General features: G+C 38.5%; 2 protein-coding genes across 8 annotated transcripts in view; one reads left to right on the top strand and one right to left on the bottom strand.

Moving 5' to 3' along the window:
* SEC24D (SEC24 homolog D, COPII coat complex component) overlaps positions 1 to 26,473 on the top strand; it is a 185,173-nt gene that overhangs the window by 48,047 nt on the left and 110,653 nt on the right. For 6 of the 7 annotated variants that reach the window (XM_071753506.1, XM_071753501.1, XM_071753498.1 and 3 more), the window contains 2 exons: positions 12,801 to 12,850; positions 14,409 to 14,489. The gene's annotated coding sequence lies outside the window, so the exon portion shown is untranslated. Of the gene's footprint in view, positions 1 to 12,544; positions 12,676 to 12,800; positions 12,851 to 14,408; positions 14,490 to 26,473 lie in introns of those variants that run through there. The other variant, XM_071753503.1, reaches the window with a different exon arrangement.
* The window catches only part of SYNPO2 (synaptopodin 2), a 78,199-nt gene that overhangs the window by 8,253 nt on the left and 43,473 nt on the right, over positions 1 to 26,473 (bottom strand). Inside the window, exons 2-4 of the mRNA XM_071753496.1 lie at positions 17,074 to 17,225; positions 12,066 to 12,832; positions 6,915 to 9,097 (exon numbers count right to left, since the gene is read on the bottom strand). Of these exons, the coding sequence (XP_071609597.1) occupies positions 6,915 to 9,097; positions 12,066 to 12,832; positions 17,074 to 17,225 (3,102 nt within the window). The remainder of the gene's footprint in view (positions 1 to 6,914; positions 9,098 to 12,065; positions 12,833 to 17,073; positions 17,226 to 26,473) is intronic.

The following is a 26,473-nucleotide window of genomic DNA, read 5'->3' as shown; positions in this document are numbered from 1 at the left end:
TTAACTCTCCTGCATCTGATGCTAAGCTTTCTCCCTCAGCACCACATCTACATGTCTTTTTAACACCACCAGGGATGGTGATTCAACCACCTCCCTGGGCAGCCTGTTTCAGTGTTTGATAACCCTTTCAGTGGTTTCTCCTTATATCCAGTCTAAACAACTTGTGGCCATTTCCTTTTGTCCTGTCACTTGTCGCAAGGGAGAAGAGACCAACTCCCACCTCACTACAAACTGCTTTTAGTGGTTGTAGAGAGCCATAAGGTCTCCCCTCAGCCTCCTTTTCTCCAGACATGTCTTTTTCGCCAGTTACTTTTAGCAGCATGATAACAACTGTCTGTGGTGGCTCAAGCCGTACTAGAGGAACCTGCTGGTTGCATATGCAAGTATGATAGATAATATTCCTGCATTTCGTTTCTTGTTCTTAGAAAACCCTTGGGTCTTAAAGCTACCTTGATGGAGTATGCATGAAATTGGAAGGTGAAGTATTCAAAAGCTATGGAATGCAAGCATCACTGCTCAGTGCCTGTGCATTTTGATTAAATTTCAGAACTTTGCCCATCTAGTACTGTTTCAGGGCTTTATTTAGCAAATACTAGGATTATACAGCAAAGGAGTATGTTGTGAAAAGGTGCTTTCCCTGGTTGGATTTCATAGCTGGTCATTTTCTAGACTTCCACATAGAGACCTGTGGTCTGTTAATACGGGCTGATGTGAAGGATGACATATTTTGATTCAGTAAGTAGTTCATACGCTGCTGGATTCTGAGGATGCTAAGTGTCTTAAACTGGACATAAAGACTACTGAGTGTCCTAGTGTCAGTGCCAAACTCTTTGTGCCTTATTTCCTCATTTGTTGAATGCAATAGTGTAAAAAATGAACTATGGCTTCTGACTGACTTGGATACTAGCAAAAAAATCTATGAGAAAATAATTTTTCATTAAGAGAAGATTTTGAAGGTTTTATGTTAAGGAATGGTGCTAAGCATGGCACAATATCAGAAAGAAATAATAAACATATATTTGATAGGTGAGCAGTGCCCTCCTCTGCCCTAAATTGAGTCTTGAGTCTTACAGAAAAAAATAGCAGATGATGACACGATGACAGATATTTTAGTCACTCAAATGCCCGGGACAGTTGGATTAACAGTAATTCCAGATGCGGCCTTTTGTAATCCAAGCAGTAGTGTTTAACATTGGTTTTATCATATTTGTATATACATAGGGTTAGCTTGCTTCAGTACATTCTTGTAGCAGTACCAAGTCTGTCAAGTTCCCCTCCTGAAATACCTCTCTGAAAGTAATCTTAGGATGGAAATATTTGTAATTTTGTGTATCTGAAATGATCACAGCTGTGCAGCAGAGCACAGTGCAGGTCCAGATTTACATCAGCATTAAAAGTTACATTGTTGCCTCTCCTTTTGTCTAATTATTGACTTTTTAATGGAATGCCATCTTGACATTTTTCTTCTCATTTGACTCACCTCTGTACTTTCTGACATCACCCAAACAAGCAGCAAGGAAGTATGTGGAAGCCTTTTTGAAGAAAGTTACAGCTCAGTTTTTTTCTTAAAAGATATTCATGTAGTGTGGCTAGGACTGTCAGAATTATCTATACTTATCTAAAACTTTTTACTTAAGCAAAGAAAATTAAACTGCAGGCAGATTTTGAGATTTTCTTGTCATCTGCTTAGCTTTGACTTTGAGGTTATAAGCCTGATGTTGCTGAAATTCTAGGAAGAAAACTAAATATACCCAGATGCACATGCTTTGCTTTTGTTCACATTAAGAAAGCTGTATACTAACAACGTTCACAGTGAGACTATAAGAAGTATCATTCTCACAGATCAAAGAAAAAAAAACTCACTAGCAGTTATTGACATTATTCTTTTAAAAAGTTTTTTTTTTTTTGCAAAAACATTGAAATTATATGTCCATAGATTGTTACTCTATGGAAACTTTCTTCTGATATAAACGTACTGAATCATTTGCTTTACAGTTAGATAAAGCTTGCACTGAAATCAATGCGCATTGTGCTCTGTGTCACCATAAGCTGCAGTCATTGGGAGTGTATTTTATCTGTAATATTCCGTCTTCTGTCATGTATTTCTTAAATCAAGCAAGTCAAGAGTGCTGTTATTTCAAAGGTATTTCCCTAGCTCAGGGTGTACAGAGGTATCCTGCAGAAATACTGAGGCAGCAGAAAATCATGGTGAGGCTGGTCCTTTGTTGTGGTGTCTTGGATACGAGATAAACATTGCTCCTCCCAGATCACTTCACCTGGTGTCAAGTTCTCTTTATAGTTGGTCATAATCTTTTATCAGAGTTTGCCTTGGTACTTTAGAAAACTCTCATGTATAGGAGCTATCTAGGACAGTATGTTTGTAGATCTGTTGTCTCGCGGAGTAGTCCATTGATAGGGCCTGTTTTGTTTTCTTTTGTTTTTTTAAAAAATGCATACTTGTTTCTTTTTGATGAAATTAGCATTTTGATTCTTTCACAATATCATTTTTTTAAATAGTAGAGGAAAAAATCATGCCCAGTGATGTGAGCACTCTATCATCCAAGGATAATCTAGAAAATGTCAACAAAAGGCTGGAAACAGCCAGCCATCTCTGCAAAATAATGAAACCGTTCTTGCTGTTTTCTTCTCTTGCACCTTCATTATTTTGTGTGAGAAGGTATGTTTACTCTGTAAATGTTCCTACAGAAATAATAATTGAAATATCTTTCTGTTTGTTTCATAATAAGTTATCTTTTGCTGAGCAAGAATGTGGCATGAGTGGTTCCCCTAGAGAAGGGGGGAGAGGTTCACCAGTTCTTTGTTAAAGAATTTAATTTGGTCTTTTATTTTTGCAATAGAAATTTCAGTTTTTTGTCTAAAAGCTACTGATCTCCAAAATAAAACTTTTCAATTCAGGTTTTATAATAAGAGGTTTGTAACTGAATCAGAATTTGAAAGTATATAAACCCGTGATAGAGGTAGCTGTTTCCATGAAAAATATGGCTAGAATGTGAGATCCAAACCAGTGCAAGATAATTCCTCCACTATGTGCTATAATTAAGTGTGCTAAAAAGCCGTAAGAGACATAAATTCTTTTCTTGTTACCATACTGGCTATGTTGTTATTAGGAGTTGCCTAAAATTCACTGGTAAATATGCTTGCATAATAAACATAGCAATTGCATCTTCATAGCTGTGTCATATTATAAAATAATTCTTCATGATGTTTTCAGAAAACCATTTACAAAAGCTCAAAATGAAATTTCATATTGTCCCTCTCTACACAAACCATTCATTTTCTTGATATTTCAGATATGTTTGACATCATAATTAGCTTTTCCTTTGGACCCATGATAATGAACTTTCCTCTAAATATGTGCTTCACAAGAGATTGATAAAACCATTTCTTTAAGTAGACTAGTTTTTGAAACATTAATAAGAACTACAGACTTACCTGATTAGTTAAAGGAGTCATGAAACCAGGTTGGACCCAAGCACCATGCATGTAGAATGATGTGTATATGTGAAAATGTATTCAGAGTTGGACTTTGAATGGGATTTTCAGAAGATTTTAGGTGAGCTAAGAGGATCAGTGTCACTGAGGCTTTTTTTTCCCTACGCTTGTGGTTGTTTAAAAAAAAATCCATATGTCATTGCTATAGGCCATATGAAATACTTGCATTTAAATAACAGCAAAAAATTCAGATGTGATCAAAATCCAGATTTTCAGCATAGATGCACTTCCTTTTCTTGTGGACAAAGCAAAGAGAAGATAGGCTAATAGCTATATATATTTTATATTACTATTACAGGAGCTGACTTTTTTCTTGTTGATGTATGCATGACTATGATTTAGCTGACTTCCTAAGTAAACTTTAGTGGTGGGCTGAAAATTAAAGAAATAACAAAATTATTTTAAGCATTTATATAATTTTGTCACTCAGGTGAATTTAGTTGTTGAATTTAGGCAGTTGACTCAGGAAACTGAAATGTTCTCTTTCAGTCCACAACTCTCCTCTAGCTCCTAATGACTTGACTTCTTTCTGGCCAGCTGATTTCCTGTGCATAAGAATATATCCCACCTTTGCCTCTTGATTCTTCCACTGATAATTAGAATAATAGTGCTTATTATTTCTTACTTGTAAAGTGGTATGCCGTATAAAGGCATATGTATTTTAGAAGTTAGATTTCAGGAATCCCCATATTTAACACAGGATACTCAGTAGCTGGTGATGAATTCCAAAAGTCGCTAATCTGTGTGAAACAAATTGATGGTCATGCTGTGTAAGCAGCCACATGCATCCACATCTGCACTTGTGGTGGAGATACAAAAATGTTCAAAATCTCCTCATTAAGGAAATATTCTTGGTGTGGCAAGGTGAACAAGTACATAAGTGGGATTTTAACGTACAGATATATTTTACAGGAGAAGACTGAAAGTAAAAATGCGTAAGACAATATGAGACTGATTGGATTTCTGTGTATCTTTCTGTGCAATACCATAACAACGGTATTGTTATTCCAAGTGGATACTAGTGTCTTAAAATTTCACTTAAAATAGTGTGTGTAACATGAGATAAGACTTACTAGAGGGAAAGGAAAGGGAAAGGGAAAAGTAAAGGGAAAGGGAAAAGTAAAGGGAAAGGGAAAAGAAAAGGAAAAGGATTTCCCTTTAAAATATACTGCCAACCTGCAAATGTAGGTGAAGCAAAAAATTAGCAACCAAGCCAAACAGGCAGAGAGGAAAGGGACAAGTTTAATAATAGAAGAAAAATACAGATATTGACAGTGGAAGACAGATAGAAAGGACATCTCCAAAGGATTAAAATACTGCTACTTTATATTTCCTGTCATTCTTCTGTATTTTAAGATGGAAATGAATCACTTTGTTATTTTTTTCTAATGCAATCCGTACCCTAATCCAAAATTCATAGAATCCTAGAGGTTGGAAGGGACCTCGAAAGATCATCTAGTCCAACCCCCCCTGCCAGAGCAGGGCCCCCTAGAGTACATCGCATAGGAACGTGTCCAGGAGGGTTTTGAATGTCTCCAGTGAAGGAGACTCCACGACCCCCCTGGGCAGCCTGTTCCAGGGCTCTGTCACCCTTACAGTAAAAAAATTTTTTCGGATATTCAACTTGAACCTCCTATGCTCCAATTTACACCCATTTCAAAGGAGAAGTAGGATTTGGGAGGTCCAAAATGTATAGGAGTGATTTTGTATTGCCTCAATTAGACTTTGATTCCAGTCTGCCTTCTGCATGTACAACCAAATGCATTCTTTTCTAACTCTGATTGCAGTTGGAATTACCATCATAGGACTAAACTAAGGAGATTTTGTTCATACTAGGAAATGTTACATCAAGATAGATAGTTCTACTAAAATTTATATGATATAAGAGATCCATAATCTGGTCTGCAGCTAGCTGGATGGTGGTTTAAATAAATGTATTAACAGATTCTGCCATCTTTAATCACAGAACGATACTTTAATCTTTAGCTTCACACTTGGGATGAATTTTCTTATCTTTAGTTGTGTGAAGCAACACCTCGTTTCAGACCTAGAACCACTAATGTTAACAGGTCCGCTTACTGAAAAACATGCTAAACTATTCAAATACAGCTCCTTGATTTCAGCAAGACTGTGTATTAACTGCAGTGCAACACAGTAGGTTTCAGGACCACAGACCTTCAAGAATTTTCCACAGTAGCAGTATTTTAATCCTTAGTCCCAATATGACAAGTAAAAAGTGAAAGGCCAGAGTAAAAAGACTTAAAGAGGTAAGAAGCACCATAAAGCCCCAAGTGAAAAATAATAAAATGTGTACAAGAGACCAGTAGGAAGACATTATAAATTACTGTGAAGTGCTAATTTCTGCAGCATACACTACTCTGGTTGCAAGAATCAGTACTCCTGAATATCTGTATCCCTTAAATTCTTAATCATTGTGCTTTCACAAGAAACTATAGTGTTACATTGCAGCAGCAAAACCCAGCTCACCTCTCTGGTGTTCAATAATTTAGATTTACTGGCTTCTATATTAATTACTGGGATTCACGGCAATCTTTGGCTAAAAATATGTCTGCACTTGGGATGTCAAATTTCCCCCAAACAGGAAATATTTACTAATTTTTCCAGCTGCCTTACCACCTCTTCTAGTCTTCAGAATGCTCCAGCATCATTTATACCACATTCTCTGTGAAATCACAGAGGTGATTCATGGTTTCGGATCACAGCTGATCCACATAACTTAGAAACTTAGGCCCTGTCTGACCAATTATATTCCTGTTTAAGGACCTTTGAGCAAGGACAGATTCTGGCTGAATTCTGGCTGCTGGGGTCTCTGTGGAGGCCAAATGTCTATCCAGTTGTATTCTGCTAGTGATCAGTCAGAGTCTAATACTCTTACCTATTTTTCTGCTGTGTTAGTATTAGTAAGGCACATTACTATTAATATCATTTAATAAGACACTTCCCTTTTTTTATAAAAAAAAAAAAAGATCAAAAATTCCTAGGTCTGGGGAAGGAGCAGACAGAAAGCTTTTCTCTATTGTTTTGACATACCAGGAATATTGCTTACTGGTTTTTCTGTTGTAGTGATCCTAAAGCAAAAACCTAGTGTCCTGCATAATTAATGCAATGGTATCTGTTAATTTCAGGATGTTATGTGTATAAAGCATCTGTTAATAGGTGTAAATGTGCTAAATTTTTTAATCTATTTTGATTCCTTAAAAATATTCAAATATTTTGGACCCAGATCCGAGGTGATACATCTGACATTATTAAGTAAGCTAAGGAATACTATTGGCACTATTTGTGTGCCATGTTACCACTGCAAACCATTGACTTCAAGCAAGCTGGACACTAAGTTTCAGCTATAAGGTTTACTCTTCAATAGTTGATGGCTTCCACACCTGTGCAATGACGCCAGCTTTCTTTGCTGAAAATTTTGGCCTCGGAGCAGTAAACAAAGGTGATGTGGTGGTTTCTGGCTTAGAAAATGCAGAGTAGGCTGTAGGTGAATATGATTCATTTACTGGTATAGATGCATTGAACTGGAACGAAGGTTGTGAACTGTAGGCTGGCATGGAGTACACTGAAGATGCCCGGGCACTAGTAGGAGAGCCAGCACTAGGTGGTCTTAAAGGTAGAGCTTGCTTTGAAGTAGACAGCTTCGATGTCTGTTTATTAGCAAGGCTTTCCTTAGTACTAGGAGGCTGAAAAGTAAATAAAGATGCATCAAGTTGATATGGTTGGTGTTTCATAACATCCAAAGCATTGAGGCTTTTCTTAGGTTTTCTTTTTGTATTTTTGGTAGTAACAGTGGACTCAGTGGAGGGCTTGGTAGCAGCAGGAGGATAAGATGGGCAGTGGATGGGATTATAAGCAACAGGTGGAGGTGCTCGGACATTAGATGAATATTTCCAAGAAGCTGGTAAAGATGGAGTTGGAGATGAGGCTCGTGCCCTATTTGCCTGCACAGTCTCTGAGTCTACTACATACTTCTCCATTCGAGAGTGCCTTCTGGCAAATAACTGTGCTCCTTTTCCACTCATAGCTGGTGGCATCTCAAAGGGTGCTTTTGTTTCTCCAGCAGTTGGTGAGACTGCTGTCTTGGGTGCATGGTTTGGACTTGCTAGAGTTGCCTGAGGCCCTTTGAAAGAACCATCTAAGTTGAGAGTGCTTGGGGCATGAGCAGGAGAATGAGGATACTGTGGAGACTTGAGTATTACAGGGTATGCTGTTTGAGGTGAGGCTGGTGCTGGGAAAGAAGGAGCCTTGTTAGGAGCCACCACTGAAGGTGACCAAACTGGTGAAACTGGAGTACCAGCAGTAGGAGAGATCTTGAGTGAAGGCTTTGGAGCAACAGGAGGAGGTGCCTTTTGTTTAGATGTTTGAGTCTGCATGAAATTGCAAGCTTCTGCTCCCAAACTGAGGTAGTCTTCTTCAGGTCCTGACTCAAAACCAGCTCCAGTACCTTTTTTGCCCTCTGCATTGTGTACAAGGGACAACAGGGCAGGATTAGGACTTACTTTGGGTGTTTCTTTGAATGTGAACATAGGTTTTGAAGTGCTTCTTCTCTTTGCCTCTTGCAGTATCCCAGTTCTTTTGGCTGGCACCGCAATCCTTTCATCCCTGGATGCTATATGTTCTGTTGGCTCAGTGGATGACCACACAGCTGGGGCAGCTCTGCTGCCTACAGGAGCTGAAACAGGTCTGTAGAAAGCTTCAGGTGGCGGGCTAACAGAGCAGTAAGGAGGTGGAGCTGGTAGATCTGAAAGAGGACTGGTAATGTTTTTTACAGCTGAAAATGGTTCAGCAGCTCTGTTTTGAACCCCAGAGGAGAAAGGTTTAGCTGTTTTATTCAAAGAGACTACTACTTTTTGAGCTTCAGAAGGATGAAAAGAGAGGTTTATGTCTGGTGCTAAGCCAAAGCCATTTTGTTGTACCATTTTGCTATGATTGTGGCTCACATCTGTATAGCTTTTACTCACACAGGTTTGCTGTCTTGACATTTCTTCCTCCTTTGTTTGAAAGACTGAAGAGCTTACTTTCTGGAAGCTCTCTGACATGATGGCCTCCCTTTTTTCCTCTGTATTCACTGTGTGTGTCTTCATCTCCTCTTGCTCAGCTGTGATTTGATCCATCCTCTGCCGTCTCTTGGCAAACATGAGGGCCCCTTTACCTGTACTCTCTGGAAGTGTCTGCATCTTGTCTCCACTATTTGTCTTCTTTTCAACCTCCAGTAGACCACTGTCCCAGTCAAACGTCACAATCTTACTGTTGTTGTCAGCGTCAGAGAAGAAATCTTCATCTATTTCCGACTCACTTGTTGCAAGCAAACTCACTTCAAATGTATTTTCTTTGTCCCCCTCTACACCTTCACCTTCTTCACCCTCGTCTTCGTCACGTTCTAACTCGCCAGTGCCGTAGCTAACTAAAGTATATTTCCTCGCCCTTTGACGACGCTTCTTGAACATCAACACCCCCTTGGAATTGGGGTTGGGAGCTGCTGTCAGCAGCAATGCAATACTTTTACATTTAGATTTAGCTTCTTTGACCTGCTTCTCTGACAGACTCTCACTTCGCCGGAGCCCTATGGAAAAAATTAAAGTTCACGTTTAATTGCATGCAGTCCACGAAAGTATGAAAAGATTAACAAAAATAAGTTGTACATTTATCTATACTGAAATTTACCCACTGTTCTCTCCCCCTTTATTAAAACATTTATTTTCTTTTCTATGGAGAGGTCATTATACTTAAGTTTTTCCCACAATATCAACTGTGTTATAAATCCCATACCCAGCATTCCTTAGAGTGACAACCATACAAATTCAAGAGCTACATCATTTGCTTCTTTAGGGCTTTCTTAGTTAAATAGGAATGTTACATGTGTCTATATTCCCAGAGTTTCTAATTTTTATTCCTGCAAGTAGTCTCAACAGTAATAGGCAGATGATATTGGGAGTTTGGCCATGGTACTCAAGGAAAACAAGTTTCCATCTTGTAACAAGCAGTGCTTGTCTTAAACATTATTCAAAATTGTATAGGGTACAACAACTCCAGAATACTTATTTTGAAAATTAATTAATACACATTTTAAGAAATTAATGAAGGAGGCTCAACTAACTTTTCAAGAGTATTTGCTAGCATATATCAATGATATATATATCGATATATAGCAATACATATTTCTTAAAGAATATATTATTTATTTTCACCAAGTCACGTGGGATAGGAATAGATGCCACTCTAAAGCCTAGAGGTGCACTGCACTTCAGCAGGACTGATTTCTTCTTATAAGACATGGAGCACATGCCACATGGAGTAACACTAGTCAGGTGGTGCTGCTGTTTCCCTTCCTTTCTTTTTGCTGCCATATCTCATGAACAACAGCCTCAATAGCTCCTCCCTTTAAGGTAGAATTTCAAGTGATTCCTGCCTTAATCAATGATGTCTTTCCACTTAATTTCAAAGGGAAAAATGTGCTATATGAAAAAATATGCTATATGAAAACACAACAGAAAATTATTTAGTATCTTTTCCTGGTACAAATAAAGCCGTGTGAAGGGGGTTTTTTTTTGGTTTTTTGTTTTTTCTATTAATGATCCTTTTAGCCATGTTAGTAGATGGAGTCTGATGCTTCTATTAAAAACTGGCAATTTGCCATTATGACTGCATGACTGCACCATGACTTTTCACTATAAAAGAGAAGAGAGCATGGCACTTGAACCAATCACTTGCAGTATTTTATTTTGAAAGGGACAAATCACAAAATCCTTTGCTCGGTCACTAGATAATCCTAATGCTTACAGTAGTCACTGTAGACATTTTCCAAAAATATAGGTTTAGTATTAGGACAGAAAGTGTCATGCATGACACTTCAGCATGCAAGTTCTTTGTTTTCAGATAAGCTACTTGCATCAGCATTGAGTGTTTTTCTCAGATTGGGATTCAGCAGGTATCCATACAGTTCTGTAAAAAGAAAAACCTGAAACTTTTTATTTTGCTAGAATATTTTTTCTTTATTCATTTGAATAGTTATTTAATCAATAGTTTCAAAAGATGGCAGAAGAAATGTTAGCTCCTTGGGTAAATACAATCTGATTACTATTTGCAGGGGAAATCTGTTGGTTAGATTTAAATGCTGCACTATAACTTCAAATTTTACAAAAAACCATGCATAGTGTTTGCTGCAAACAGATTATTCCCCTGAACTTGGCAACTTTTTTGTTCTAAGGATAATCCCCTGCCACTAGGTTAGAAGGAACTGAGATTGTCATAGTTGAGTTGTGGAAATGACAGACTCTATGTCTTACTTGGAAGCATAGTTTATCATGTAATACATAGTTAATTCTTCGTTTGCCTTATTGGAGAGGCACTGCAAGTAGTTATTTATGGCAGTCACAGTCCTGCAGTTGGTTCTAACTTCTGAGCTAAAAGTACATGTGCACTTTTCTTTTATGCTTCATTTAATATGCACAAAATATGTGGATTCCATACAGACACTTAGGCATAAGTAACTTCTTATTCCATTTGCCAATAAGGTAAAAATTATTATAATGCTAAAAATATGCTTACATAGGAATTAGCAGTGGGTTAGCAGATTAATTCCGATGCTGCATATAAAATAGCTTGTTGCTACAGTGTATCACTGCACACATTCAAGCACCCTTGACATACTGCTACTAGATCCCCAGACAGGATTCTTAACATTGTTGGGAAAGAGCAAGCAACCAATAGAAAAATCCCAAATGAATAAAATAATAAATAAATAAACAAGTATTCAGAATATATCTTTTCTCAATTAATATTGGATTAAGTAGCAAGTTCACTTTCCTGTAAACTTCTTGGACACTTTTTAAAGCTGATCTCTGGGTATGGGGGTGAGGAGAAATAGTTCACTTTACAGTCTAAAGAACAGTGACAAAACTGAAAGGATCATGTAACGGTTATACACATGCTACTGTCTGTCAAAACCTCTTCGGTAGGCAATATCAAGCTTTTCTACTGGCTTTTTTTATTAGCTTTCAAGAGTAGTGGTATGGCTTTGATTTTAGATGATGCAAATAACAACACAAAGTTTTCACTATTAAAGGAGAAATCCACAGGATTCACTTAGACATGTGCAAGCAACTTGGGTTTTTTTGTTAACATTCAACAGATTGCCTCTGAATATATACCACAAGACCAGCAGAATTCTTCCCTTTTTGGAGATCTAAGTATTTTTATTTGAAAAAAGTCATGAGTTAATTTCAAAGTGGAAGTCTGCTAGGCAAGCTTATTCGGCACAGTTAAGGCATGGGTATACTCTTGGCTCATCACCAGGAGGTATTACCTCCAGGTATTACCCTGGAAAAAAATATAAAGCAAGAACAGAAACCTCATTTAAAAGAAAAAGACAGATGGAAAGTTAGAAAATTGCAGAAATATACTCTAAATATTTTTTCTAATGCAGTCTAAATTCTGAAATTATTTTAAAAGTTTCAAAAGTGATAAGTAAGTTCCAAAGTTTTCAAAAGATACCCTCAGGCAGAGCAAATTATTAGATGGGACATACTTACTTGCGTGCCTCGCCCTGTGCTTGAGAGGTCTGTGATCCCTTTCCGACTGCTGGTTCTCTTCTCCCTGCTCTGTGCCTTCTGTTGAGATTGCAAAGGAGGGGAGGGAAGGAGGTGCTTCTGACTGCCCTCCTTCCACTTGAGAATTAACACACCCCCTTTCAGCTAGAGACCTGGGTGCTTCCTTCTCACTGTCCAAACAGTCTAGGATCACCTCCACCCTGGGTAGAGATGGAGCTTCATCTTGGATTCTCTTGACCTCTGTGCCACTAGAAAACTGGACTACTTTGCTAGACCACTGGATGTTGCCCTCTTTCACGCCCAGGGGAATTGCAATTACCGGGCTAGTCCTGTCTTGTTGTACACTGGGTCCTCTTCCTGAAGGGGGACATTTTTCCGCCCTTATGAGAGTCACAGCAGGAGCATTGGTGCCCTTGTGCGTATCATTTGAGGGGGACAACTTCAGCTCAACCATAGCACCTGGCCTTCTTTCTTCTGTCTTCCCTCTGAAAGCAGCCTCATCTGTCACAAGCACTGTAGGACTAATTCTGGGGCTTTGTGTGGTCTCTTGTTTCATTTCAGAGAAGTGTATGTTGCTTTCTCCTGCTTCCTGGTGAGTCTCACTGTATATCTCTGTGATGTGTAAATCTCCATGGGGTATTTCTTTCACTGTGTTAATTTGCAGTGCAGTACTGTAGTCCTCATTTTTTATGTTATGCTTTACATGGTCTCTTTCAGCACTCAAGGTTTCATTTATTCCATTGGAGGATCTGCATATACATAAACAGGTAATTCAAGAAATTAAGATGCTGTAAGTACAGCAATTGTAAGTACAGTTAGAAAAGCAATTTCCCTATAGTATCTTTCCACCTATGTTAACTGTGGTGCCTTCTAGCAGGTCCATTTAAGTAGAATAATTCCCCCAGAAATTTAGAAATCTTAAACTGAAGCATCTATCTTTGAAAATTCTTCAACTTAATCATTCAGTAAGAAGGAAGTTACACACTGTGTAGAACTATGATCCTACTACCATTCTATAGTCCTAACATCAGTATGCTTTCACAGACACATTTCTGTTACAGGGTTTCTAGACAAATGCTTCTTGGACAATATTTGTTCATATTTCATTTGTGCATGAGAAAATAAAATCTGTGTGACACCACAAGAGTGGTTAATTTTTGAGTCTTGGGCTTCTGCTGCAACTTCTTTAGGCACTATCCTCACATATAGTTCCTGTCCCAAATAATCTACTCTCTAAGGAATAGATAAGTACTGGATGAGAATCAGGGGGGAGGGGAATGAGTACATAACATACACATTCAGTGAATTCCTATGAGGCTCATCATCCTTGATGATGATATCATGGAATAATTAAAACATTGTGAGTCTGTTTCAGTGGTCCAGTGGAAAAGGTTTCATACAGTATTTCCTAGTTATTAAAAATTATGTATTTCTAACTGGCAAATTTTACTCTGACTTCCTGAATCCTACTAGATAACTCAGTGTAGCTCCCTTTTCTAAACTATTCATTCTCATGGCCCGTTTAGAATGTTTTACTGTTATCCAGAGTCCTACTTCTAGATTCTTCTTTCGAAACCCTGGGACGTACTGACTAATCTTTGAGAAAACCTTTTATGTACAAGACTGTAGCATGTTAATTAAGGCTTTCTGTTGACTAGAAGGTAGAAAAGCACTTTTTCAATTGAGGGGTGCAGTAAGAACCCTCAGTAAAATATTAATGCCAAGTATTATGGAGATTTCTGAAATCAAAAGTGGGCCCCAGGTACTCTGAAACTTTTGAAACTCCTATAAAGAAAAGCTGGGAGAAGCAACAGAAAAAATAAATCTGTCAGTGCACTGAAGAAAGCTCAGTAACATTTGCTTTTCTAGCCATGCAACATAATGTTTGTAGCAGTCTACATCTGCCTCAAAGAGCACAAAATGTGTAACATCTATTAAACCACATGTGGAGCTACATAAAGGTCAGACAGATTTTAATTTAGGGAGCTCCTTGTGAGTGCTGCTGGATTCCATCTTAATATGCTATTTGAATGATCAATTGTACTGCTCATAAGTACAGATAAATTACAGAAATATGTAAACATTTCCTTATAACATATGGGACTGGGGCCTGGGCCAGCTAAATGTTAGCCATAATTGGTAGTTAAGTGATTGTGTGCATGTGTGAGAGAAAGATTTCCACCTTAAAAGGCCCTACTTATGGATATACTTTTACTTGGTGTGGACATAAATGTGTATCCATGTGTCAAGAGGCAGAATACTGTGTCTGATCTCTTGTTTTGTCCTTTAAGATTCTGGTTCGTCAAATTATTATTTTTGTTTCAGGTCTTTCCAGTTTACTACAGGAACAACACCCCTGGTGTAATTCCAGGAAGGAATCAGAACTCATGGAGTCAGCACAGCAGGGTTTGTCTCAAACTGATGTTTTACTCCCTACATGGTGCATTTCGTTTTGGTATGCACTGAGTGCACTCTCTACTTCTGCTAGAAATTTTCTTTCTAGACTCAGCAGTAGCCCAGGAGTTGCTAACACTGATGTGAGAAGGGCAGGCTACCATTTCTGTTTCTGTCTCCACTCTCAATGTTTCCTGGGTACATCTGTGTCATCATTTGTTGGGAAGGTCAGTAAGATGCTCCCTGTATGGCATCTGGAGACTGCCTGCCCTGCAGGGTTGTTCTTTCCTCTGATCCTGTAAACCAAAGATTTTGTGGGCACTGCTGGTCAGAAACTGACTGTGGTTTACAGAGGGTTGGGAAAACCTTTTATAGACATTAAAGGCTAAGTAGCACTTTAAAAACTAATGTTAAAGCCTAGTTTTCCTCCTGGTAAGCTTAGTAAAAACAGAATTAGGCCAACAGGTAATGCATACAGTTTAGGAATAAGGAGAAATATTCTTCCTTCTCAGCAAAAGATGCTTGCATCACTGCTTTAGTCAGGCATTATTCTTTCAGTATGATTTCCAGCTTTTTCTTGAGATGGCTGCTAAGTAGTGGCTACTCAGGAAAGGAAGAATTTGCTTGTTGCTCTCAGAGGATGCTAAGGCACTTCCTGAAAAATCCTTCTGCTGGTAGCACTGAGAGGGCTACTACCTGCAAAGAAGGTGGCAGAGGAAGAAAGTTGTCTCAGTTTATTCTCCCATGCTCTGGGGGCTACTGACAATAGGGGCTGTGAGATGGGGGAACTGAGGTAATGAGAAGAAATTCAAAGGTTCTCACGGTGAATTCCTTTAGAACATTTTAGTCATATTCAGAATGTTGAGCAACAGCAATTTTCTTAAAATTTCCAGTGGACACAGTTTCATTCCATGAAACACTGAATTATGTGGTCTAACCACTGATTTTGTTCTGGTTTTCAGGACATGTCTTGTTGTTCACCATACATTCAAGCAGGGGCAATGGAGTGATTGGGAGATATGCTGGCACTTTCACCTAGTGCACACTGGCCTTCAGACCAACTGAAATATCAGCTTTAGTGCAGCAATAGTCGTGAGTCAAAGCTATGAACCTATTTCTGTAGCTGCAAAGAAGACAGCTGGTCATTAACAAAAACATTTTTTACAAGTGAAGTTCTAGTAGCCATGTTATGAATTAAAAACACAAGAATGCAGATATCACAGGAGAGCATTCAAATGGTACACTGCTGAAACAAAAGCAAGTGCTACGTACTATGGAGAAAGTAAGATGTAATTCTCAGGTATCAATGTTCCCCTGAACAAAACAACATGCACAGACAGGCCATACTAAATGTCTGTTACAAATGGAATGGATACTCCTTGAGAGCATTTTGTTTTGAAGGTAGATTGTAATGGAGCTACTAGACACTTCAGGAAAGTTCCTTTGTGCAGGTTTCTGAAACCACGGAGGAATTTCACGTGCTTTTTGGAGTTTCCTCATAACCAGACAAGTGCCATTTTTGCATCAGAGTCCTTTCAGCCATCTCAGTGACACTTCTCTTTTACTTGTGATGAATCCTGACCCCTCCTGTCTTCCTGGTCTGGCTTGTGGGAGAGCAGAGACAAGGAGCTGCAGCAGCTCACAGAGGGAGCCATCATTCCGTGTAACAAGTGTGGATGATTCAGGTTTTTTCTTCCTGTTCTTACCCATGCTGAAGGAAATTTAGAGTTCATCTTGTCTGAATTCACAAGCTCTGGGGAGAATGTGCTTGCTGTAGTTGGTTCTGAACTCAAGATTGAAGATCTTGAGTCATCTCTGATGACACATGCAGAACAGTCATTGGAACAGACTGATGTGTAGTGATCTAGTGATGTGCTGTGCAAGTGCTGGCTTGCTTGTGAACTTACATGAAGGCTCTCTGGTCTAAGGAGCTCAAAGCATTTTCAAAGAAAACTGAAATACACTATCATGTTGTAAATGGAAAAGCTGAGACCTCTCTAGCTGTAAGTGACTTGTCTCACTTCTTCTTGTGAAGTGTTAACAGCTACAGAAATAGAATTCATTATTACCAGGCCTTCTCCCCATCCAGACTACTAACACATTTTGCCACCCAAGAAGACCATTTGCCATGTCATCATCAAGGCCTATCTGTTTAACACACTTTTTCCAATCTATACAGCTTTTGCTTTTTGTAAGCCTCACTTCCCTATCTATGGGGAATAACAACACTTCTGTACTTCAAAGGGGTGGAAGGAATAATTGAACTCAAGACTGCAGTGTGTAGATATGGTAGTGGGCACCTTGTACATGTTAAGAATACTTAAGAAGAAATAGAATCATTACATTTGGGGACGATGCTCTTAATTCTGTGCCTGAACTGTGCTGTTTAAATTATCCACATTAATTTCTTTAGATCAAATACTCTGTCTTCCCTCCTTTTGCCATAGAGACAAGTAGAATTACAGACATCAATAGTAAGACTGTCAGAAGCTTGCAGCTGCAAAAAGAAGATGCAAAATGAGTGGATTCAAAACCAGCATTTTCCATATTGTTCCCTGAACAGAATTGCAGCAAAGCATTATGAATATTCCTGTACCTCTTGATAAGCATCTGCAGGCCATCAGTCAGGCTTTCCATCAGAACGATAACTTCAGCATAGGTTAAGTCTCCACAAGGCTTGTCATTGATAGACACCACCTCATCCCCCTCACACAGTCCAGCCTTAGCTGCTTTGCTCTTGTTGCGAACCTACAATGGGTCAAAAGTAAATTCCAAATTGCACAATTAGTGTTCATTTGAAAACAACAGTAACCATATCCTCGACTTACTTTTGTCTGTGCAAAAGAGAAAGGATCAGTGTTACAGATCATAAATTTCTAGTAACACAGGTTAAAAATTTGTCCCAGTTGAGGTTAATACTCTTCTGGCTAGTATTAACAAGTACAAAACCTTCTGATTTACCAACTTTGTGAGCTAGAAATCAACATTCTATAATTCATTTTAAAAAAAGGGAGACATAGAAGTTTGAGACAATAACCAATTCATCAGAGTTTTGCAGAAGTGCAGAAAGTCTCACTAGTTTCTCCCAAAATGAAAGACTGCTAGAGATTTTAAAAGAAGGGTGTATAGCTTCAAGCTCCTTTAGGCAGAATGACAATATGCTGTTAGAGCAGTAGGAATATAGACTTCTGGTACACTGGATGCTTCCTTAGATGCCCAGCTGTAGGTTTTATTGCCAGACTGTAAACATCTGAATTGCTGGAGATCCTAAATCCATGTTTAGTCATCTGAGTAAGTGTCCCGATTTATTAAAATTAAGACACGCCTGTTATGGTTTAACCATTCCTGTTAAGTACTCATTGGAGAATCTTATGCAGCTCAGTTTTTGCTGTTTCACTTCTTTTTCCACTGGAAGCATGTTATAACTTATCATAGTCTTTGTATAACAAAACCTAGAGAGCATTAACACCCCTCAAGGTATACCATACAGTTGACTGCTATTTTTAAAGTACATATTTGGCAAACAGTATGTTATATTAACCAGGATGCTTGCAAGAGTCTATTTTAGAATGACACGTACACATAAAAGGGCCATCCTTGGGTTCTTTGCTGTAACTCTTCTACCTGTTGGTATGAGTACTTTGACCTTACATGATACTCAGTTTGTGGTTTGATACATTATCCTCATTAATCACAACAGCAAAATCAGTTCCCACTGACTCTAGGAAAGTAGCCTCTGATATACACCAGATTTTAGGGTGCAACTGTCCCACAAATCCACAGAATTATCCCAAGTATACTACTAGTCCACTGGGTTGGTACCTAAGATGCATTTCAGGAGGCAGTTTTGAAGTTTCTTGGAGTCAGGATGGTATGTGGAATAAATGGTGAGACCATATGCTTTTCTGTGGTGAGGTCAAATATCTTTGTTGTTTCAGTTTATGCATACCCATATGCCATATTATGGCTTTTGGAGCAGTGAAGAAACAGAAGCCTGGTGCATCCAGAAGCCAGTTTCTACCTTTCAGAGTTAACATTTACAAATATGGAGTGGTATGCTGCTTTGTTTATCTCCCCTTAGGCAAGAGCATAAACATCCTTGTGCTTTGGGAAGAAATGACAGTTTGAACAGTGTTTAGAATTTTTTTGCTTCATATATGCACTAGGATTTGGGTTGAGGGTTTTTCATTGTTTTTTTTTAAGTAGGAGGGTATGCCATTACAATTTTATAAGACATCTTAGGCCTGAATGTAAATATTTAAAGTGGATGCTAGACATGTGAATAGCAATTATAATATATGAACACAGAAATAGCATAATGTATTCCTAGATTGTTAGAAGAAAACTTCTTTCAGTTTATTTATTTGTAAGGAGGCTGAAAATTTGGGGTCAGTTCTGTCATAGGTGACCATTAAAGCTGTCTCAGGAGGGAACCTGTTACCTCAGTGATTTGTGTCAAAAAAGCAATAGTACAAATGTACCATGTTAAGACATCTACATGCATTGTAGACAGCTCTACAAGTTTCATAATTTTTTAAACAGACTCCTAGGTATCATTCAAAGAAAATACACAAAAGCATTGAATTTCCTTTTGAAGTTCTTGAAAGGGCCTCTCAGTCCATTTTGCTGGCTTGTGAATTGTTGAAAGATCTCAACTGTGAGATACTTGGATCTTCACACAAAAACTCAGCCCCTTTTTTGACTGGTCACACAGGAAAGAAATTACTCTAAATTGCTAGATCTGACTTTCTGGTAGCATTTCAGTTCATATGCACATTAGAAAAAGTTTCCTGCCAGTGCTCTACTGTAAATTACAGCAGATTGCTGATAGGGTAGAAAAATACCGTCATAATTTGTGTTACTTGATCCTTAGGATATTCACCTCTCAGGTTACTGAGCAACATGTAGGCTGCCTTGACAGGCAAGCTGTGGTTGGTTTTGATTTTGTTTATTTGTCTTCTCTGGGAACCCACAAAAATGAACAAAAAAAAAAAACCAAAACCAAAAGCAAGATTAGTGGAAAGCAGGATCTTCCTTGTAAAATGAGTGGTTAGTGGAAAGTTTTCTCTCAAAGGAAATTCTGGCAGAAAGTCTTTGATGAGCCCTCTGGGAAACAAAAGCTTCTATTGTTAGGAGAAATACAACTTGGTCACACAGGGAACAGTAAAAACCATTATCCAGTTCTTGGGAACTTATATCAAAGCATATTTGGTTGTAAAGCCCAGAAGATTTTTCCAAAACTACTGACTCCTTTTGCCTTATAGTGCAGCCTCAGGCTTCCTCTGTTACTTGTTTCTCCTGTTCATTTTGGACTGGAGTTTTCATTAGGTAGCAGAAGTGTTTATTCCCATAAAAACTGTGAATGGGTTTTCAGTACTAGGAAAAGATACTTATAAGAATTTTCGTAGTTTTTCAGTGTTTGCAATACTGGCATAGCACAATTAAGCTGAGTTACAGCTTATGCACCTCTGCCTTTTTATTATTCAAGTTATATATTATGTGCTCACTTGGCAATGGAAATAATTTACTATGAATTCCAAGTTTTAAGGAAATCATTCTACAAGCTGTATTGGGATTGCAGCAGTACTAATCTTAGTGAATTCTGTGCATACTCCACCCATGATAAGTTTTAGATTTCTAAATTTTTAACAGCATTGAAGTGCTGTATATAGAGAGTAGTATGTAAGACTTCAGGTTATTTTGAGCCATTTGCTATAATATTCTCTAATTCCAAGTATTTAGCTTGCTGTTGCTCGAGAGTGTGAAGAACAGTGCTGGATTACAATAGCCGATTTACCCAAAGTGGGTTGGAGTTTTTTTCCGAGGTTATTCTTGTATCCAGAATTTCCCACTATCAGGAGTGCCTCTTGCTGCTTAAAATGTTTAGGGCTGAGCAGTTCCTCATACCTGCACAACACAAAGAAGCCAGGACCCCTCTGTGATGAGCAGCAGGAGCACCAGCATCACCAGCAACAGCACTGTTCCCTGGTACCTGAGGCCTTTGGGCTTGTGGAAGGCCCCTCACCTCCCACCTCCTCACAAGCAGCTGCTGCAGTGAAGGACTGAGGGCTGTTCAGATGCTCCTCAGGAGGGTCTGTAAAGGACAGGGCTGGGGAGTGTGAGTAAAGGCTGGGTGCTGTGCTGCACTGGTGAGATCAAACCCCCAAGGCACAGGTATGTGGGGCAAAAAGCATGGGATAGTAACTTACTGGGGGTTGGTGGTAGTTGTGGGATGCTGCTGGTGCTGGAGTAAGTCATGTGCCTACAGCACGTGGCAGTTTCAGTCAGTTTCTTAATCAGTGAAAGATGGGTAAAGTGAGGAATATGCAGTGTGGGGCACAGGAAGGATTTTGTAGAGAAAGCCAGTGCTGAGTGCCCAGCATGCATGCTGTGTATGCTGTAGTGATTTTATTTTAAACTACCTCTAGTCTCATTCTGTCACCCGGAAACTCCTTGCCAGGTTGCAGGTATTTAATCTGCTCCTCTGATTTAACTTCAAAGCAGTTTAGTATGTACAATCCAAACCTGTTCCATGTTATGGAACAACATAGGTAAAGCAGGATAATAGGGAAACTTGCTTCAAAAATTTAATCCTGATGAAGCCAAAAAAACTGAAGCAGTTGCACCTGTTACTTGTTATGGCTGCAAGTGAATCCACAGACAGCAACTGGAGCTCAGCTTACCAGCTGATGATCTTGGTTGTCTGTCTGAGCCCTATAATAAGCAGATCAGAGAGCTGAGGCATGTTGAACCTAGTAACAAGGTCAATGAGTTGTAGTTTAGAGCGAGGCAAATGTTTCTTCAATTGCACAACTAAGAAATTGTTAGGGTAATTCATAGCCTTGCTTTTTCCAGTGACTTTGGGGAAAAATAATGTATATAATCTTATTTTGGTGTGCTGCTAGGAGTACACACCTGTATCCGGGACACATACCTGAGTGATGTGCTGCAGATGTAGCCTGAGTGAGCAATCAGGGTCAGTGATTACTTAGCCTAACTGAGCAACCAATCTGAGAAAATGAGCAATCTGAGCATATGAACAATCCATTTAGCCTAAGCCTTTATGTATTAAAGTTAGAATCTTGTGGCTTTAAAATATACGTATATTTGGACAGCTATATTCTCAATTCAAAGTAAGCATTCCAAACCATGAGGTATTCTCAGAACTGTTTACTAATCTTTTTGCCAGCAGACAACAGAACAGAAAATATTTCACTGGATGTGATGGAAATGCAGTTCCCTGCTATTTCAGGTCCCTTGCTCATGCAGAGTAATTTCTTTCACTTCAGGGGTCATCTCTAGAAGAGCCTATTTAGTTGAATATCCTGATTCCTGAGGCCTCTTCTGAGCTGTTGTATCACCCTCAAGGCTTGAAGCCACTTTCAGTAAACCTTATTTACATATGTAAATCTTCAGTGTTAGTCTTGAGTCTTTGGGGGCTGGCCTTGTGTTTTGTTATGATGAAATGTTTCATGGAATGTGTATGCCTGGTTTCTTAGATTCTACAGTAGTGTTGGGGACATAAAAAGAGGAAAGAAGCAGAGATACTACGTGCCAGTATGCAGGAAAGGGAGAGTGGGGCTAAGGGGGTGGAGACACTGCCTCTTTCTTTGTTCATACCAATATTAAAGCAAAAAGTGTTTGATGCGCTCCTTTTCATAAGTAATAGTTTCCATAGTTTCTCTAAAAGAAGCCACTTACAATTCTAACATTTAGTACCCTGAATACAGATTCAATGTTTCTGAATCTAAAACTTTTTTCATAGAGACAGATATCTTAACTTTAAAGTTAAGGTAAAATTGCATTAAAAATCCAGGTTAAGTGGACTATGTACCAGAAATAAGAAGGAAGTCAGCTGACTTGAATATGGCCTAGTCTTGGTTGTAAAAAAAATGGTGATTCCAAAGACAGGAGCAATGAATAAGTGATCCAAAATTTAAGCAATTGTAAGTTGTATGCTGCTTAGTGACAGAATGGCAAATAGTAATGCATATGGAATTATATAAAGTATATGTGGAACTCAGCTTTGCCACTTGACTAAGTACAACATAGCATTACTACAATTAAAGAGCTACTTGCTAGTTGCTGCAATAAATTTAGCTACCTAACATGTTTCTCTGAAATATGTTTAAGACCCAGCATAAATACGTTAATGTCATCAATACTTAATTTCATTTTATCAGGCACTAGCTCATACTTTCCAGCAGTTACTTTTCTCGTTAATTGACAAATTAGGTGTTAGTCAAGAAGTTCAGAATGAGGGATCAGAGTTTACTTTAAACAGTATTTAAAAAAAAAAACAAACAAAAAAAGTTATTTCATCTCTTCTGTTATAAAGCCTACAGCAAAAGCAGTGGCTAATGAATATTTTAAAATATATTTTAGGGTTCTCTGGCACTCTACATATAGTTAACAATATGCAATACTTTATTCTCATAGAATTGTAGAATCATTAATGTTGGAAAAGATCTTCAAGATCATTGAGTCCAACGGTAATCCAACTACCCCAACCACTAAATCATATCCTGAAGCACCACATCTAAACACTTCTTGAAAACCACCAGGTATCCACATGAATTACCTGGAAATACCAGGTCCTGGTCTATACTGAAGGCACACATTTTTGGCAGGCCAAAGTTCAAACTTAGGGATTAAATTTTAAGGAAGTTGGGTTATATGCTATTGAGATAGCACACTGGCAGACTGGAGTTTGAGTGGGATGACTTACCTATATACAGACTTTCAAAATTCATGATGGCTATATACATTTTACTCTTCTAAAGGGCCCCTCTAGAGCTGGTGTTTCAACTTCTAGTCTGTTTTCCTTAGCCATACCTGTATTTGAGTACAAGTCTGCTGCATAATGTGGCTCAAGGTATTTGCATCTGTGTTGCCTAGAAAGTGAATTTGCATCAAGCTGATACCAGTTTCCTCCCTCTATATTGAATTTACCTACAAGACAAGCTAGTTTCCTTCAAAGTTACAGTAAAAGTCACAATATAAAACCTTCTGACAAGGCAAATTCATCAAGGGTGTGAGATTCAGCCCCTCCCCAGCTTCTCTGAATATAAGGGAATACAGTACGGAGTCTCACTCTTAAAGCATGTTGGATGCTAAAGCTGGAGTGCTGTGACTTCATCTAGTATAAATATAGATAGTATAAATATAGTAAAATACAGTTTTCTATGGTTTACCTTTTAAGTCACTGTGTTCCATTCTTTGGGGTGTATATGTGGACTTTGCACAATAAGACTAATGAGACTGTACAAATATCTGTTAATTAATTGTCTTGAAAAAGATACCATCTAAGCTATCTCCTGAATCCTTTTCCTGAGAGGAAACTTTGAATAATGAAGTATCTTTGGCTTTCAAGGTAAGCACAGAAATATTTCCTGTCACCAAATTCTTCCCAGTAGCAGAATATTGTTTTGGGAAATTAGGCAGTTCAGCACACCTTTTCTGCTTTTAAACACATACATGCACAGTTGTAGAAATTTTTTTGCCTGTATCTGCCTGTAAAACTAATTACATTTCTAAATAGGCTTTAAAATGTGAAAATGCAATATTAGAAAGAGCAAAGGAGAAACAAGTTAATATGTTAAGACATTTTTGTTACTCAAAATTATTTAGGGTCTGATGCCAGAACTGTTGGATTAAATCTAAGTCTTTCCAGAAGGTGAGGTAAGATATTACTCTCTGAGAACATGAGAGTGCTGCCATTATTGTCACCAAGATCATAATTAGAAAAGGTGTTTAATCATATTTTACTGATTTAAAAGTTCATGGGACTTCCTTGCAGAGGGATGGTGGCATCATCAAGGTATTGGTTTTCTTATTGTTTGACTCTGCCTCCAGTCAGTGCTGCTGTTGCTCTGTACACCATTTATTAGACTTGAGAAGGAATTCAGCACAGGTATCATTTGGTAACTGTTGTTTCTTCCTTCCCATAACATGTGAAGAACTTCCATAAAGGTTCAGTTCTCTTCATAGCATATTTGACAAATCCAGTTTGGTACAACATCTTATACATACTGTTGTGGAAGGGTTAAGAACATGTTTGACCCTTTGTATGTTGATGGAACCAGAGAGCAGACTGAGCTCAGTGAAAAGAAAAGCCTGCTCAGATTTCCAAAAGTGTTGCCTAACCTACTAGTGTATCATCTTGCTATCAGTTGCCTTTCTCTGGCAGAAATCCAAAGTTAGCAGCTGAAGAAGGGATAAGATAATGACCTCTGAAGTATTGATCTGGTATGCTGGCAATGCAGCACATTTCCCAGTAGAGAGCTTAGGTACAGCATTAAGTCTGTTATTTATTTTATACCACACATATGGTGTGTAGCCTGGCTATGGAATACCCCTTTTTGGAGTGTACCACTGCATACTTGTCATTGATGTGTTAAAACTAAAATGTGCTGATTTTCTTCTTTAGCAGTGCTGCAGGTGAATTGGTCAACATAAGACAAGGAGAAGAATTATGCCATTGCCTCTCAATAGTGTGGTTGTGCACTGTCTGTTCTATTTCCATTCCCCTTTCCTTCATGCCCTGCTTGAATAGTGACTGGTTTTATGCTTCCTCCCTAATTTCTAAATCCTAACCAACTTTTATCGCTCATTGAACAATGTAGCTGTGTTTTCATTTCTTCTTTTCCTCTACCCCCTGTGCAGGGAGATAATTGAATTGTCAATCCTTCTTTGGAACAGAGAAAATAATGCATCTTTACTGAGTGCTTTCATATATAGGTAGCCTCAGAAATGTTTTAACTGCAGTTATAGCTTATGGCCTGAAGAGAAAAAAAAATCTGTGCTGATAAGTTTAAAGGAGAATGAGTAGAGGATAAAAATGCCTATAATATCTGCTACTGAACAGTTTGAGGTAATGTTGGAAATACTGATATACAGAATCTTTGCAGTAAACATATCCGCTGCCTCATCTTGGGCTGAACTTGTCACTGGTACAGCAGCAGGACCACTAAATACTGGCACTGTAAGTATGGTCCTAAGATCATACACTAGGTGTTTCCTTTAGAAAAAGTGAGACATTTCTTATGCCAAAATTGCAATCAAAGAACAGGTAAATGAAAGGTAAAAATCAAAAACCACCATCTGAAGGTAGTTACCTTCTGGTGGTGCAGTATATTCAGTGGTACTCATTGCTTCTAACTCACTCCTGTAATTTCATCTAAAGGGAGAGGAGAGCTGAGCAGTGTTTACACTGAGCAAGTTTGCAGACATTAAATGAATCCCAAGTTCAATAGGTCATTCTTTGCTTTGCCTGGACTGCTCTGGATTTTGTGAAGTTTGAACTGTTCTGAGGTTTGTCTCAGGAGAACTGAGAGGGGCCTGTTGGTTTCAGCTGCAGCTATTTTTCCTATACCCTCAGATCTATAAAATAAACTAGCTAGGAATAATTAACTTCTGATAAGATGTTTCTGAATTAGCTTTGAGATAGATTTGCAAGCTGCAGCTATGACTGATTACAGGGTGTGATAATTTGAAATTTTCTGCTAGGACAGCTTTTTGCTGCCCTTTGGCACAGACCTGAGCAATAGAAGAGGATGCATCATCCCAGAAGCATTACTGAAATCTTCAGAACACTTTTGGCATCTTCCTTGATGTAGGTCAAAGGTAGCAAGGAGGAGAGGATAGTTTGTCTGAATAAGAGAATAGACTCTATTACCAACTAGAAAGTTACCCAATGCTGAGATAAGAACAATACTGAGATGCAAAAATCTTTCCGTCTTTGTGGGAAAACGGTGAGTGAGTTTGGAGGGAAAGAATTTGCTGGAGAACCTTGCACTTTCTTCAGTTTAGTTCAAAGTATGTTTGTGGAATTTGATAGTTGTCCTGTGACCTGCCTTTCAGACTGAACAATCATGGAGGGGGAGCAAGGGATGTGAGGGGCAGGGGGTTCTGTGGTAGCAGGGTTGGAGGGACAACTGGCTTCTTAATTAGTGACATACAGGCCATAAATCCATCCTATTAGCAGGCAGATGAGC

The sequence above is a fragment of the Heliangelus exortis genome, chromosome 10, assembly GCF_036169615.1.
Source record: "Heliangelus exortis chromosome 10, bHelExo1.hap1, whole genome shotgun sequence".
NCBI classification, from domain to species: Eukaryota; Metazoa; Chordata; class Aves; order Apodiformes; family Trochilidae; genus Heliangelus; species Heliangelus exortis.
This window is presented reverse-complemented; position numbering and strand designations above follow the sequence as displayed.